This window comes from Tupaia chinensis, unplaced genomic scaffold (assembly GCF_000334495.1).
Source record: "Tupaia chinensis unplaced genomic scaffold, TupChi_1.0 Scaffold000237_1, whole genome shotgun sequence".
Lineage (NCBI taxonomy): Eukaryota > Metazoa > Chordata > Mammalia > Scandentia > Tupaiidae > Tupaia > Tupaia belangeri.
Genome location: NW_006159715.1, coordinates 1,910,645 through 1,926,990, shown reverse-complemented (window position 1 = coordinate 1,926,990; position 16,346 = coordinate 1,910,645). Strand labels below are relative to the sequence as shown.

Below are 16,346 nucleotides of genomic sequence, written 5' to 3'. Positions count from 1 at the left end.
TATATATATATATATATTTTGGAGAGATTTTCACTGTAGGGCGCGTGCGCTCGCCAGACAGACAGAGAGAGACATAGAGACAGAAAGACGTGGGAGTCCAGCAACATAGCCATTACGCTAACTGCTGGTTCCCTTTTCCTTTGATTAAAGATAAAGGACTTTAGTATGAAAAACTGATTCATATAGATAACATAAATTTTTAAAATTGTTATAAAAGTTAAAATGTAAAGAAATAATGTAAATATTTTAAATATGTATTGAAGCATCACTTTTCTGAGCTAGCTGGTGGTAGAGTGGTCAAGGTGGCTAAATTCCACATGACTTACTGTGGTTCCAGTCTAGGACCTGGTGGCTTGAAAAACATGCCGGGCACATGAGCATATGTGCACATAAAATCTCGACAGGAGAGAAGGTGAAGGGATTGCGGCATGCCATTGCCACTGAGGTACTTTCTCACCCGCCTCTTTACACTCACCCAGTGCATGCGCCCTATAGCAAAATTTTTGAAAAACAAAAAGCAAAACATCATTTTCCTAAATTCTGTAATATCACAATTAGCATCAGTGCCCCGATACCTGAAGCTTATTTTAGACTTTAAAAAAAAAATGCTTCTCGGACTAGCAGTTAGTATAATGGCTATGTTGCTGGACTCCCATGTAGTCAACCACGGTTCGCGTCCCGGACCCGGTGGCTTAAAACTCACTCTGGGTGCATGTGCGTGCGTGCCCAAGATCCCAAGAGGAGAATGGAGGAGAAGGGATTGTGGCGTGGCCATCCCCCCTGAGGGGTGATTTCTCACTTTCTGTCTCTCTGTCTCTCTCTGTCTGGTGAGCACACGTATCCTATAGCAAAAGCCTCTCAAAAAAAAAAATGTTTCTTGTGGTATTATTCACGATTGTTAAGACATGCAACCAACCTAAATGTCCATGAGCAGATGAATGGATTGGAAAACTGTGATACATATACTCCATGGAATACTATACAGCCATAAAAAAGACCCTAACATTTGATAGAGAATTGACAAGTATGGAAGATTTATTATTGAGTGAAGCAAGTCAGGCTATGAAAGAGACACATTATATGTCTCTACTTAATATGTACTGACTCTCTGCACTCTATGGTAGAGACTGAAAGATTGGAGGGCATAAAAGCTTTGAAAATAGCTATGGACACTGGAGATAGTGTGGAAGGAGGGTGGGAGAGGGGAAAAGGGTAGGGAAGGAAATTAGGAGAAAAATAGAGAAGTAAGTAAGACATTTGTGGGACATAGAAATGGTTTATTACCTGTTGATGATAACGTGTACAGTATTCTCAACTGGACTGGTCTGAGGTATATTTCATGTTGAGTAAATTCACTCTACAAGCTAAACGATGTATAGTGATTAAATGTATACGAAAAAATAATAAAATAAATTTAAAATAGGAAAAAAAATGCTTATTTCAAACTAATGTACCATGGGGCTTGTGGGTGGTGTGGTGGTTAAGGTGCTGGATTCCCATGTGGCCAACTGCAGTTTGAGTCCTGGATCCTGTGGCTTTAAAATCACGCCAGACATGTATGCATGCTTGCCCCAAATCCTGAGGAAAAGGGAGAAAGGATTGTGCGTAGTCAACCCCACTGTGTGGTGATTTCTCACTTTTCCTTCTTTGTCTATCTCTGGTGAGCACACATGCCCTATGGCAAAACCCTTAGGTGGGGGGAAATGAAGAAAAACAGAAAGCAGGTCTGGTTTGCCAGTAAGAGTAGGAAGGATTGATTGCATAGGTGTATAAGCAGTTTGTTTTGGGTGATGGGAATGTATAAGCCTTTCAAAACTCACCTAATTTGTACACTTAAAATGAGTACATTTGAAGACCAGCAGGTAGCATAATGGTTATGTCACTGGAATCCCATATAGTCGACCATAGTTCGAGTCCCAGACCTGGTGACTTAAAATTCACACTGGGGGTGTATGCTGAGTGTGTGCTCAAGATCCCAAGAGGAGAATGGAGGAGAAGAGTTTGAAATGTGGGAGTGGGGGGGGTGATTTCTCACTTTCCTTCTCACTGTCTCTGTCTCTCTGGTGAGTGGATATGCTCCATAGCAAAAAAAAAAAGAAGAAGAAAGAAATAAAATCTCTCTTTAAAAAGTATATTTTATTGACAATAAATAATACTTGAATAAATTTGATCTTTAAACATTTTAAAACTTTCTCATTTGGTAGCATTAAACCTAGTAGAAGTTATGAGCTTTATCATAATTGTGACATTGCCCCCAATCATGTCCCACTGCTACTAAACAAGGAATGAGCTATTTCAAAGTTAGTTACGTAAAATCTAATCTAGAAGAGCAGGATAAGTCCCTAAGGAATAGGTGGAAGGGTATGGAGTATATAAGTTGTCTGAGTGTCGTAGTCGAGAATTTAATCCAACACAGGAAAAAGAGACAAACCAAAGTGAAATGGTGTCTAAGCGCACCCCAATTTCTTTTGGCTAGTTGTTGCGAAGCTCTTTGGTGAATAACAGGACTCAAGCCAAGGTAGCAGAGGAGCTGGGCATGCAGGAATATGCCATAACGAACGACAAGACCAAGAGACCCGTGGCCCTTCGGACCAAGACCTTGGCGGACCTCTTGGAATGTGAGTCCTTCAGGGAAAAGGTTTTCTTTTAACCCAAAAGTTTTGAATTTAAATCGGATTGACCAGTATTTATCTTTCTACTCATTACTATTATGTTCTGGCTAAAGAATGTCTTTTCAATTTTAATTTCCATTTCTGCTTCCCACCAAAGCTTGTTAGAAGGAGAATAATTTGAAATTAAGATATGTGAACAGTGATCTGAATGTCCAGTCTGTGGTCAGTGGTACCCAACTGCCCCACGTCCCTCCATGCTGGTGCTCAGCCATCACATCCCTTTGTGTGAAGCAGTAACAGATCAAGAAGATGGGTAATTGTGAATAGCCTTTTGCCACCCAGCAGTTTTCATGTAGGGGCACAGAAGAAAGAAGGGTAATTTTGTCACTAAATACTTAAACTGCTAAGCCATTGTTTTACCTAAATACAAAGCTCTGCAGACAAATGTCATCTTTTGCAGTTCCTGATATGGTCTGGTAGCATTATAAATAATCCTATTATAGCTAACTAAAGGATTATACACATAATTTTATTGTTTCTGATATTACTTCAAAATAAGTGGGTCATTCACTGGGCCTTAGAACTTTTTTTTTTCACGTTATGGTATTCTTGACAATTGGAATTATATACAAATATTTAAGTCTACCATGCAAAACCAGCTCATTTATGAAATGCAAAGACAATCTGACTAAGGAATTTAAAAAATTTTCTTTTTCAATTAAAAAAATTTAGAGATTAAGATTACATAAAAATGAGATCAAAAGATCAGTTTCCCTGGCATTTTTTTTCTTCTTAGCTCAATGAAAACTATTTTTATTCTTTCTCTTAAAAATGGACCATTTTTTTCACTTGGTTAAGGTAACTTTAAGTGACATCATTTTGGGGGGGTCACTGTTGAAGTAGAGTTGGATAAGTTGTTATATTGTCATTAAGATTTTCTTTTTGGACAGTTTGAATCTATAAATTATTTCGTTTCTTTCCATGACATTCTTATACGGTGGTGAACTGAAGACTAGTGTTGAGAATGACAGCACCCACGGGTGCACTTAGTCTGGTATCTTGTTTGATCCTCAAGTTGTATTTTGACTTATTTGATGTTAACATGGGTGTGTTTTCAGATACTCTTTCTCTGCTATAAGCAACATTTTGTGTATCTTTTTAACTGTTTATATAATAGCTCTTAGCTAAACACAGTTTTGTCTTTCTAGTCTATAATTTTACATCTTAATCACATATGTATGTTGCTGTTTCTCATATAAGCAATAAATAATAAAATCTCATTTTAATCAAGTCAAAATGATAATGCTAAAAAAATGAAGAGTGAATAGAAGTTGCAAACCTTATTAAAATGTCTTTTAAATGTCGGGGTCTCTTACTATTTCTGGTAAATGGCAGTGAGTTGTGGTTTATTTCAAAATGTTCTCTTTTTTGTAGCGTTTATTGCAGCATTGTACATTGATAAGGATTTGGAATATGTTCATACTTTCATGAATGTCTGCTTCTTTCCACGATTAAAAGTAAGCTCCTATAAAGTTTAAATCAGTGCTGTGCTTTATGCGTGGTGTTTCTCCAGCCGTTACTAAAGACTTTTTGGGCCTTATCACAGGAGTTCATTTTGAATCAGGATTGGAATGACCCCAAATCCCAGCTGCAGCAGTGTTGCCTGACACTGAGGACAGAAGGCAAAGAGCCAGATATTCCTCTGTACAAGTAAGTTGCTACTCACAGGCCATGCAGATGGATCCCACATCCTCAGAGTTGGTTTTCATGTTCCTTGAGGGTGGGATATTCATGACACGAGCACGCAATTGAGATGCCTGTCAGTGTGACTCTGGGCCCAACATGGAAACTCTTTTTGGTTCTCTCGATCTTAGCTGTAAGTGGGTAGTCCTGGTTAATTATCTCTGTGCTTTCTGCCTTCTCTCAAGTTCTCTGTGAACTGCCTGGTTGGCACAGATTATGGGATCAAGACAAGAACACTGGAATTAAATAGCTTATGTATACATTTTTATATTTGTCTTATTTCTAATAACTTCTCCTGGGCTGTGCATCTAGATTAGGAGGTCATCCGTGCCTATTTGCAGCACTATTTGGGCACCTCACTACACTTTCTTGGGAACCCTTCTTGGCCTCTGTCTTTGTTGCCTGCCAAATGTGCTGTCCTCTGTAGAATGTCACCATAAGAAGCAGCAAGTCGTGTGCTGCCCCTGTGTTACTCAAATATTCGGAACTCTGCTTGGAGTTGGTTAAAAACTGTCATGTACTTTTTAAAAAAATAATTACCTTTTAAATTTTATTTACCATTATTATTATTTTTAAATTGGCTACAGGTACGTAGGCTCACCAGAGAGAGAGAAAGATTGAGAAAGCAAGCTGCTAGGTCCAGGATTTGAACCACAGTTGGCCACGTAGGAGTCCAGAATCTTAACCACCATGCTACTACCTTCTGGTCTTGCTGCCATGTACTTTTAAATATCTTTATCCTTTGGGTGGTAGCCAAAAGTCACTATACCACATAACTTCTGGTTTAATGAAAACTGGAGGTTTGACTTGGAAGTAGAGTAATTATTTTGAGACATGAATATTAATTCAAAAGGTGCTTTAGAGAAATTACAAAATGAGAAGATTACTGAAATAGATGGGTTGCATCTCACAGTAATGTCTGGGTATGTGATTTTCAGGTCTGATTTCAGTACCGTTTTATCCCACTCCTGTGTACATGTGGCTACAAGCACACACACTTGCATGTGTGTTCTATATAGAATAAAATCTCCCCTTTGGACTTTCTGAAACTTTCACATACTCAAGAAAAAACACTAGGGTGTGAGCTGGGAATGTTAATTCCTTTTCCATGATTTTATTTATAAGACACAGCACTTCATAGGCTTTTTTTACTAAAAGAAAAACTGAGGCCAAGAGAGATTGAGTCACCCCCCAGCAAGCTACTATAAATTGTGCCAAGAACCTGTCACTGCTAAACAATGTTCCCTTTATTTGTTGGGGGGGAGGGGGACCCAAATGCTTAGAAATAGCACTTTAATATGTGCCTAATAAGCATAATGAATATCTACACTGTATTATATGAAAAGCTCAACGTATTTACTCATCAAAGTGATAATTAAGGTTCAATAAATAAAATGAGGATGCTAAACTTCTCATAGCACAGTCATGATTACTATAATAAGAACTACCTTAAAGAATCCACCCGTGCACTTTCATCCTGTGGAGTACATAAACACAAAGGAAATTGCTATGCTCCCTTCTCAATAAATCCCCCAAACGAAAGTACACAATGAATTTGTTCTTTTTTTTTATCAAGATGATGGGGTTGTTTTACATAGTTTTTTCAAGATTACTTTGTTCATTCCATTATCTTTGTTGGCTACTTTTAATTTCCCTTTCCCATGAAGTTATCAGTTTTACTGCATTTGAAATCTGCACCAAGCCATTAAAATCCTGAGTACCTAGAGCTTTGTGGGTTTTTTTGCCAGTTGTGTACTTGGCATTATAGCATACCTTTGAAATGATCTCAGATGTTTCAGAAATTAAATACATTTTCCAGTCTTCGAGATAAGATACTAGACATTAGAAAGAGTTCACAAAGATTTTAAAATCATTCGGGCATGGCTCAAGATGTATTGCCAAATATTTATTGTTTTTAGCTGTGATTAGTACTGAGAAATAGCGAACAACAGACTGAAGCTATTAGCTTTTCATGATACATTTGCTACCTTTATGAAATTTGCAACATGCACACTTAGAAATTGTTTAAATATATTTTACGCTGGGCTGTTAGTCTTCAGATACTATGTCAATAACTTGGGAAAAAATGTAAGAATGAGGTATAGAACTTTTAAGTTTCTACCGCAGGAGCTATATTTGTCAGATTAGCAGATAAAAATTTACCCATTTTGCTTTCTGCCATTTTCACGTTTCTTACTGGTTTTGCCTTTCTTTTTTCTTTTTTTTTTTTAAAGATCACAAAATTTAACAAATTAAATCACAAAATACATTAGATTATTTCTCCTTGTAAAATTACTTTCAAAATGATATGTAAAATGTTGGGGAGGATATGGAGAAGATTTCGCCTTTCTTTATTCAGGCAGTAAGTACATGGTTTTTCTCAGAAGTGCGTGGTAGCAATAGCAATTAAATAACACTTTGTCATGATTCCTGTTCTTTCCTTTCCTCTTTAGGACTCTGCAGACCGTGGGCCCGTCCCATGCTAGAACTTACACTGTGGCTGTGTATTTCAAGGGAGAAAGAATAGGCTGTGGGAAAGGACCAAGGTATGAGAAGATACTTTTAACTTCTTCAAATGAACAACCTGTGTGGCACGTGAGGCCTGTAAGATGTGTCAGGTCGTGTAAGACGCATCTGTCGTTTCTTATCACTACTTACTTGAGCTTTGTGGAAACGCTATCTTCTTTTAGGGAGAAGGAATTATGTATATTGTCACCTTTCTTTGAACCCTCCAATCTGTATCTTACACTGAGAAGTGATTTGAAGCCTGTCCATAAATATGAATCTGATTTTTATTCTTTTCCTTTTTAAACTTTATACTGAGAGTATTCAAACTTAAGTAAGAAATATTTCAGCTCTAATATAAGTGGAAAGCATTTTATTGCAATATTAAAAGTGTGGAACAAATAACTTAAACAGGCTTTGTGCAGATAAACGACATTCTGCATGTTCCTGTGTATGTTCCTATCTGTGCAATTCAGTATGTGACAGTTGAAGTAATCAGATGAAATTTTATGCACCAAACATGAAAATAAGCCTGAATAATTTGTAGGCATACCTTGTGTTCTTGTAGGGGAAAAAAAAAAAACCTTTAAAGCATACCTTACCTTTATTTTAATAGCATTCAGCAAGCAGAAATGGGAGCTGCAATGGATGCACTTGAAAAATGTAAGCCGATCTCTTTTTCTATAATTATATGTTCATAATGTAATGAGTGTTTTACGGAAAGAAAATGAGGAAGTAGAAAAATAGTAAGTACTGATAAAATGTGATCTTGTTTTCTTCATAGTTATTCGCCGCACACAGTATAGCAGAATGAGATATGTATAAAATGGGCTTATAATTTTTTTTAGTTGTATTCCTGAGTGCTTCTTGGTGTTCATTTCTTTCTTCTTTTTTTAAGAGTATTTTTGCTATAGGGTGCATGCACTTGCCAGAAAAGACAGAGACAGAAAGTGAGAAATCAGCCCCCCGCCCCCAGGTGGGATAGCCACGTCACAATCCCTTCTCCTCCATTCTCCTCTTGGGATCTTGGGTATGCACGCACACGTACCTGGCATGAGTTTAAGCCACTGAGTCCAGGACTCGAACTGCAGTCGATTACATGGGAGTCCAGCAACATAGCCATTACACCAACTGCTGGTCCCCCAGTTTTCTTTTTTTTGCAGAGCCCTCTTCTCAGCCCAGCTCACTCTGTAAGCAACCTATTGTGTTTCCTTCAACATATTTCTCTATACTTCTAAAATCCTAACAGACTTAGAAGCCTACATGAGGTTTTTTTTTTTTTTTTTTTTTTTCCTGTTTTTGGCCGTTGTTTTATTAAAATGAGAAGATATTTACATACTTTTCTTCATTTCTCTTTTCTTGATAATATATCATGGGTAGCCTTGCAAGGCATAGGAAGCAATCCAGATTCGTTCTTTCTTAATGGTTGCATAATATTTCCTGCTCTGAGCATGCTGCGTTTTACTCAGCTTTTTTATTGTTGGCAGATACTTTGTTTCTGTTTGTTTTTTTTTTCCAATTATTACTGTCAATAATAAGTCTATATATTGGTGCTTTTAGTTATGTGGGATAGATTCCCTAGAGTGGGGTGCCTGGGTTGAAGAAACTTCAATTAATTTTAGGGAGCTGCATAGTCTCTTGTAAATCGAAGGCCTAAGTGCAAGGATTTTTCTGAGGTTTATTGTGCTGCACAGCAGAACCTGTGGGCACAACACAACAGGGCAGTTCCATTATGCTTCAAGTACCCAGCCAAACAAGCTGGGAGCGAGCAGAGTGCGGGAAGCTAAGAGTGAGCAGGCCCAGGGTTCGTGGCCGTGAGAGATTCCAGGAAAGGCAAAGGGCCGAGAGCCAAGTGGAAACCAGCAGACAATCGCTTTCTGTTTGGGGGGTTGTCAGGGTAGGGGGCAGTTAGATAGTGGTACAGACACTTGTGCTTCCAGGATCCTGCATTCGTGGAATCGTCACCTAAAGTTTTAGGTTGACTTTTTCAGAACTTTCCATACATCATATATATAAACGCATAATCACATATTGAAATAAAAGTGACATTCCATTTTGCACTTATGAAATTGTTAAAGGTTATGTTTGGAGGATATGTTTGTTAGTTGTTTGTTTTCAACTATAAAGCAGTACCAGGGTCAGCCGGTGGCATGGTGGTTAAGGGCTCTGGACTCTCACATGGCTGATCATGGTTCGAGTCCCAGATCTGGTAGCTTGCTTTCTCATTTTTCCTGTCTCTCTCTCTCACTGTCCCTCTCTGGTCACATCAAAAAGAAAGAAAGAAAGGAAGGAAGGAAAGGAAGGAGAGAAAATTAAATAAAATAATTCTTTTTAAAAAAAATAGCAGTGCCAGAAATATCATCTATTCGGAGACAGACTCTGGATACGTACTGGTAGGAGTGAGTTGTCTGAGCTGCTGGAAAGCAGTTTGGCAACATGTATCAGGGCCTTATAGACGTTCACACCCTTCGATCCAGAGGTTTCATTTCTAGGTATCAAACCTAAGGAGCTACTTGGAGTTATGCACTAGAGTTCACATACTTCATGACAACTTGATTTACAGTAACCAAAAAAGGAACAACAACAAAAATCAAAATGCACACTTAATAGTAGGGAAGTGTGTAATAAATTATGGTATATCCCAGGGATTGGCAAACATTTTCTGTAAAGAGCCAGATGTAAGAATTCTAGGCCACTCAGGCCATACAGTCTCTGTCTTTGCTATTCAGCGCTGCATGACAGCCTATAGGTACAGCTAGTATGCAAATAAATTGGTATGTCTGTGTTCCAATAAAATTTATTTACAAAAGAGGGAGAGGGTTGTGTTTGACCTTTGGCAGTAGTTTACCAACCTTTGCTATATTCAAATGTTGTGATGTTTTACAGCAATTAATAGAAGCAATCATTTGATAACTAGTTAAAGGAAGATGCTGCTAGAATAAGTGAAAAAAAAGTACCTGTAAATACATACTTATACCGTCTTCTCCCAGTGTAAAGGTAAAGGGCAATGATTTTAAATGCTCATAGGTCTGCGTAACATACGTTCTCGGAAAAGTTGCTATGCGTTTTTCATAGAAAAACAAAAATCCATCACAGCTTTTCCCGACAACCTAATAAAAAATATACATGCAAAACATTTGTCGAAAAATGAAATTAAGTAACAGTTTATTTTGTGAAAATTTTCTTGAAATCCATGTGTAGTTTTTTAATAAAAACTTTTTGAAGATTCCCTTGTAAATATTTTTCAGTTTTCTATGAACATTTTAAAGTCTTCTCATAAGAAGACCTGTGATTTACACAAGGAATCCATTTAGTATCATTTAGGAATAGGGTAAATATAGATGTCATCTTCCTCTTTTTAAAATAAGTCACTGTTGGGACCAGCAGTTGGCGTAATGGCTATGTGGCTGGACTCCCATGTAGTCTACTGTGGTTCGAGTTCCGGACCTGGTGGCTTAAACTCACGCCAGGTGCATGTGCGTGCATGTGTGCCCAAGATCCTGAGAGGAGAATGGAGGAGAAGGGATTCAGGCATGGCCATCCCCCCTGGGGGGTGACTTCTCGCATTCTGTCTCTCTGTCTCACTTTTCTGGTGAGCACACTTGCCTTATAGCAAAAACTTCTCTCTCTCTTTCTCTCTCTACATATATATATATAAATGTCACTTACTCTCAGACATTGAGAGTAAGTCTTCGCCGATTCACTCCTTGACTTTCAAATACTTTTCCTACCATTCTCTTCCTGTCCCTGCTTCAGCTTCGGGGGAAGATGGGACACTATATATATAAAAGGAGAAATAAAGAAATAAAGAACACTTCACTCTTAAAACAAATAAACTTGTTTCCTCGCCCCCAAACATGTCATGTTCTCCCACATCTGATTCTTCACATGTTTGAAACAAGTACCACCTTCATTCTAGAACAGTCCTTTAGGTCTGTGTTTTTTCTACGTAACCAGATAACTCATGTAGTTCTCATCCATGCCTGTGTCCTTTTATATACATTTTTAAATTAAATATATAAAGTGATTATTTCTTGTTCTATGCTTGATTTCTTTTTTAAAAAAAATTATTTTATTATTGAACTTTATTTATTTATTTACTTTACTTTGACTTAGAGAGGGACAGAGAGAAAGAGAAAGAGTGAGAAAGCAAGCTGCCAGGTCTGGGACTTGAACCACGTTCAACCATGTGGGAGTCAAGTGCCCTTAACCACCATACCACCTGCTAGTCCCTTTTCTTCTTCTTCTTCTTTTTTTAAGTATTATTTATTCAGTTTTATTTATTTATTATTATTCTTCAGTTTGACCAGAGAGACAGAGAGAAAGAGAGAGAGGGAGAGTAAGAAAGTGAGCTGCCAGGTCCAGCACTTGAACCATGGCCAGCCATGTGGGAGTCTAGCACCTTAACCACCACACCACCTGCTGGCCCCTTATGCTTGATTTTTTACTTTGTCCTTAAACTAAAGTTATTCCACAAGTGACAACAGAATCGCAACATTTCTAAATCCTAGTTTTGTTTGTTTTTCATTTGCCAGGGGACATGTGTACTTGACAGATAGAGAAGGTGACAGAGAAAGAGAGGGAGGGAAAAGGAGAAAGCACCCTTCTTCAGTTCTTCACCCTGTCAGGATTCTGGACATGCACACACATGTACCTGGTATATTTTTCAAGCTGCCGGGGCCAGAACTGAAACCATGTGGTTAACCACATGGGTTCTAGCTGTTTTAACCTCCAGGCCATGGAGCCAGCCCTCTAAATCTTTTTTTTTTTTTTTTTTTTGCCATATGGTGTGTGCACTCACTGGAGAGAGACCATGGAGGAGAGACAGTGAGAGGGAAAGTGAGAAATAACCCCCCTCCCCGAGGGGGTGGCAGTGCCGCAATTCCTTCTTCATTCTCCTCCTAGGATTATGAGCACGCATGTGCATATGCCTGGAGTGGGTTTTAAGCTGCCAGGTCAAGGACGGACTGGAACCATGGTCAGCCACGTGGGAGAGTACCTCACCTTCACCACCACGCCACCTGCTGGCCCCTAAATCTCAAGATTTCTGTTGTGTCAACACAGTTGCTTAGAGTTAGTTATCAGCTGATATAGCTTTGGGCAATGGGTTTCTGCTAACCAAAGCCATCAAATGATGAGTTTTTTTTAACCAAACGAGTGAATGTTCTCCACTTGAGTCACATTTACAAATACAGCTTTGGACCTCTTACAGTAAACTTTAAAAATAAGAACAATTATCAGACAGAATGACTTCAAATGTGGCCTCCTTTTGTCCATCTGATATTTTTTGGTTTTTTCTTGGTTTTGATTTTTGGTAAATAATGTTATGATAATAACATCACTTGAAGATTTTGTTTGAATTTGTCAAAAATATACTCCATTTAACTGTATCCTTTAATTGCTCCTTGAAAATCACTTGTTGCCAGGAGAAGAATGTTAAAGCACCTGGTTGAAAACATTTCACAACGGTTGTCCATGTTTTCAAATGACATATGTTTTGGTGCCTTTTGTACTCAAGTTCACATCAGAAATTGAAATCAAGAATCAGGGGTGCTGATCCAGACTTCCAACAGGTTCTGAATGAGAAAAGAATCAAGGAAGAAAAGGAGCAAGTTTTGTTTTGTTTTGTTTTGTTTTTAATCTTGCCTGACGAAATGCAACTTGATCCATTTCATACGACTATATGTATGTGTATATGTATGTTTAGTTTGTATATTTCTTTGCGTAGGTGGCTATTCTTTATTAAGTGTAAAACATATCTCCTTGTGTCAGATAACTTTCCCCAGATGGCCCATCAGAAGCGGTTCATTGAACGGAAATACAGACAGGAGTTGAAGGAGATGAGGTGGGAAAGAGAGCATCAAGAGAGAGAGCCTGATGAGACCGAGGACATGAAGAAGTGAAGGTGGGCGCGGAAGTGCTGGCGGATCGACTCGCTAAGAAACTGACTGCTGCCCCTGGAGGCCCCGCCTCGTTTCCTCCAGGCACTGAGTGAAGTGTGCCCACTGAAATAAAACACACAGTCAGATCGCTGCTGTGGTTTTAGTGATCGGATATTGTTTGTAGCAGGATGATCTTTAGTACAAAGCGTTTGGTTTCCAGTTAATGAACACTTCACTCAGGTAGATGTGCGTGATTCCCTTTTATTTTGCCCTTTGAACAATAAAATTCAAGAGATCATCTTCTATGTGGAATAGATACCATTTTTCTCTCCGTCTCAGATGGTGACCCCAGACTGTCAGCTGACAAGTGAAAAAGTCACTTGACCAGATATTTTTACTTCACTCCAATATCTCTGTTTTTTGAAATCTCTGGATTACGAAGTGAATGTTTTGGCTTTCATCTCAATGTTTATCAAGTTGTCAGCTGCAAATTACTGAATTTTCCCCACCCTAAGCAGTGAATTCTTTGTAGAAGGTATCTATTTAATGTTTAACTAGGTGGGGGGACAGACAGAAATTTGAGTCATGTACATTTTTTGAATTATTAGAATAGGAGAGAAATCATGATTCTAAATCAGGCCACATTTTAAACCAAGTGCTCTCACTCTGGAGAGAGTGAACCTTTCCAAAAGTTTATAGACAGACTTCAGAGAAGTCTCAACCTCCAAAATTGTATTTCATTTCATGTGTGTGTGTGTGTGTGGGCTTGGGAGGGGGTACGGAACAGTGGGAGGAGGGTTCATCAGCTTCTCCAAGTGGTCTCTAAAGTAAAGGACTAACATTACATCGAAAGACACGACTTTAAAAGAAATGTTATTTTAAACTGAACATGACTGGTTTCTTATTAATAAATGCAAAACTTGTTTGTAACACCAGTGTGTTTTCATTCATTTTTCAGCCAGTATTATTTAGTGAGTACCTACTATGTACCAGGTGCTTTCCTGGGCTCTGGGGCTATAGCAGTGAACAAAACATTTATATATAACAATTGTTGATGATTTTATATGTGTGTGTGTGTGTGTGTATATTTTTTCCCCATTTGTGATAGAGTGCATGCACACATGTGCAAGAGAGAGGAGCATATTCCACAGGGCTGAGTCACGCCACAGTCTCCTCCCTCCAGTACTCCAGCCTGCCTGGGGTTCTGGGCATGAAGGCATGTACCTGGCATGTTTTCAGCCAACCAGGCTGGGGACTTGAAGCACAGTTGGTTGTGGCCTCTAGCTTTGCAGTCTAGTATGCTACACAGTTGGCTGTGGCCTCTAGCTTTGCAGTCTAGTATGCTACTGATTGTGCCACAGAGGCTGGGCCAGTGGCTACATACTAATGCATATCTTTTGTGCCAATTACGGATATACCATAAGTTATTAACCAATCTAATGAAAGATGTGTATGTTGTATGCACTTTGTTGTGTGCTTCTGTCACAGAGCTGCCACATACACCTTTGAGGGTGTGTACGTACACGTGTACATAAACATGCACATATATTAGGGAGAGAGCGAGAGAAGACTGTGCTAAAGCTTTTTATTAATTTGTTAATCATAAAAAATATAAAATGGTGCCCATAAGAAAAGGTTGTCCTGGGGCCCGTCCTCCCCACTAGTGATGCCCCAGAAAACAACTTAGCAGGCCACCTCCTGCCCAATTCAGCCCAGCCGTACCCAATCTTGTACATTCTGTGTGTGGGTTTGCAGCACTGTTAAACACAATCCTGTTAGCTCCAAAACTGTACACACATGACTTGTGTGAGAGTGTATTTTTGAAATCAACTCATTCCTGGCCACAAGAGTCTTTTTTTCATAACCTTCATCTAAAAGTTTAAGAAAAACACAAGCATACACACAGTCATGTCCAAGGGGGAAAGAATGAACGGTTTCCACAGAGGACATCCTGTCTGAGAGCGATGCCACTAGCTTAGGGACAGTGCATGGCTTAGTTTCCACCCAGAACAGGCTCTGATGGCTGAAAGGAAAAAGAAAAGAAAAACAAGCTGTGCCCCCCCCAAAGAAAAAGGCAAAACACTGTCATATACCAAACAGAAACACAATTGTTCCTCTTTGTGATTCTTTTTCTTTCCTCTCACAATTTGGACACTATGGTTTCTCTCACAAAGGCTGTTCAAAGACCAGTTTGTATCCATGAAGTGCACAACTCCGTCATCCCAACGCTTTCTATTTTTCTAGGAAAAAAAAAAAAATCACGTTCTGGTTCTGATCAGAAGAGCTAGTAAAAGTGTAAGTTCATACACTAACTCGGTTAACTGCTTGTTCAGTGCTGTTGGTCATAGAGGCTTAATATAAAGGCTTCTCATAAATCACTTGGGGTCTCCTTGGGGAGACAATTCAATGATAGTGTACAGTACGCTCCTGACAGATTAGGAAGTGAAGGAGGGAGCGTAGGCCAGGCAGGGAAAGCTTCACAGAGTTAGCATGTGGATTCACTGGACCTTCATGAACAGTCGCTTGCAAGGTGGGGAAGGACAAAACTTAGGAAGCAAAGAGAGAGAAGGGCAAGAAAATGGGCTAGGAGCCTGCTTGGTCCATTCAAGCTGCTATAATAATCCTGTAAACCTGGTGGCTGTGACATAGCTGAAATTTTTGTATTACAGTTCTGGAAGCTGGGAAGTCTAAGGTCAAGGTTTAGCAGGTTGGTGTCTTGCCCACTTCTCAACAGTGTAAATGGTGAAAGGAGCAAAGCAGCCTTCTGGACTTTGGGGAGTCTTTGTCCTCATGACCTAGCCCTCTGTCTCCTAAAAGGACTCCCCCCAATAGCATCACAGTGGTGATCAGATGTTCAGTATATGAACTTGGGGGGATAGAAACATTCAGACCATAGCAGACCCAATTGTGATAGTCCATGAGAGATGTGGTGAAGACTCAGAACAAAGAAACAGAAATTTGAGTGCTGGTAAAGAACAGATTGGGAGAATTCATGGAAAGTAGAACCTATGGGATGTGGAGTAAGAGGGTATCCCAGCTTAGCACTGTCGACACTTAGGGGCAGGTAATTCTTTATTGGGACCAAGGAGACTGTTCTATGCATTCACTAGGCTGTTTAACTGCATTCCCGGATACTCTTGGGGTGCCTGTAATATCTGTTCTAGTAGGGACAACTGAAAATGTCTCCAGACATTGCTGAATATCCTCTGGGGGCAGAGTCACTCCTGACTGAGATCCACTGGGATAGGAGAAGAAAAACAACTCGGCCAATTTTTATTCCATCAAGACACAAACCACTTACAGAAAAGGTCTTTAGTTGTCTGAGGTGAGCTTAAGGGAACACAGGGATGTCTTTGCCAAGATGTGAAATAGTTCAATATGTGGCTTTGTAGTCCAATGAAGACTCTTGTACTGAAGTTCAGATTAGAAATGGACTCAAAAACATCAGTGGAATATGTCCATCTCTGAAAGAGACCATTGCTGGTTGGACTTTATGCAAGAGAGAAATTGCAAGATAAGCCCCTGAGATTTGGGGATTTGTCTATTACAGCAGTTAGCATTACCTTCACTAATGGAACGGTTGAGGCAGGCACTTAACTCTAAT

The 16,346-nt window shown here is 39.2% G+C and overlaps 1 protein-coding gene across 1 annotated transcript in view; it reads left to right on the top strand.

Moving 5' to 3' along the window:
* Window positions 1–13,672, top strand: part of DROSHA (drosha ribonuclease III) — a 151,023-nt gene extending 137,351 nt beyond the window's left edge. Inside the window, exons 29-34 of the mRNA XM_006148497.3 lie at window positions 2,477–2,618; window positions 4,047–4,129; window positions 4,219–4,322; window positions 6,809–6,901; window positions 7,477–7,523; window positions 12,633–13,672. Of these exons, the coding sequence (XP_006148559.1) occupies window positions 2,477–2,618; window positions 4,047–4,129; window positions 4,219–4,322; window positions 6,809–6,901; window positions 7,477–7,523; window positions 12,633–12,763 (600 nt within the window). The 3' untranslated portion in view covers window positions 12,764–13,672. The remainder of the gene's footprint in view (window positions 1–2,476; window positions 2,619–4,046; window positions 4,130–4,218; window positions 4,323–6,808; window positions 6,902–7,476; window positions 7,524–12,632) is intronic.
* Window positions 13,673–16,346: the final 2,674 nt, after the last annotated feature.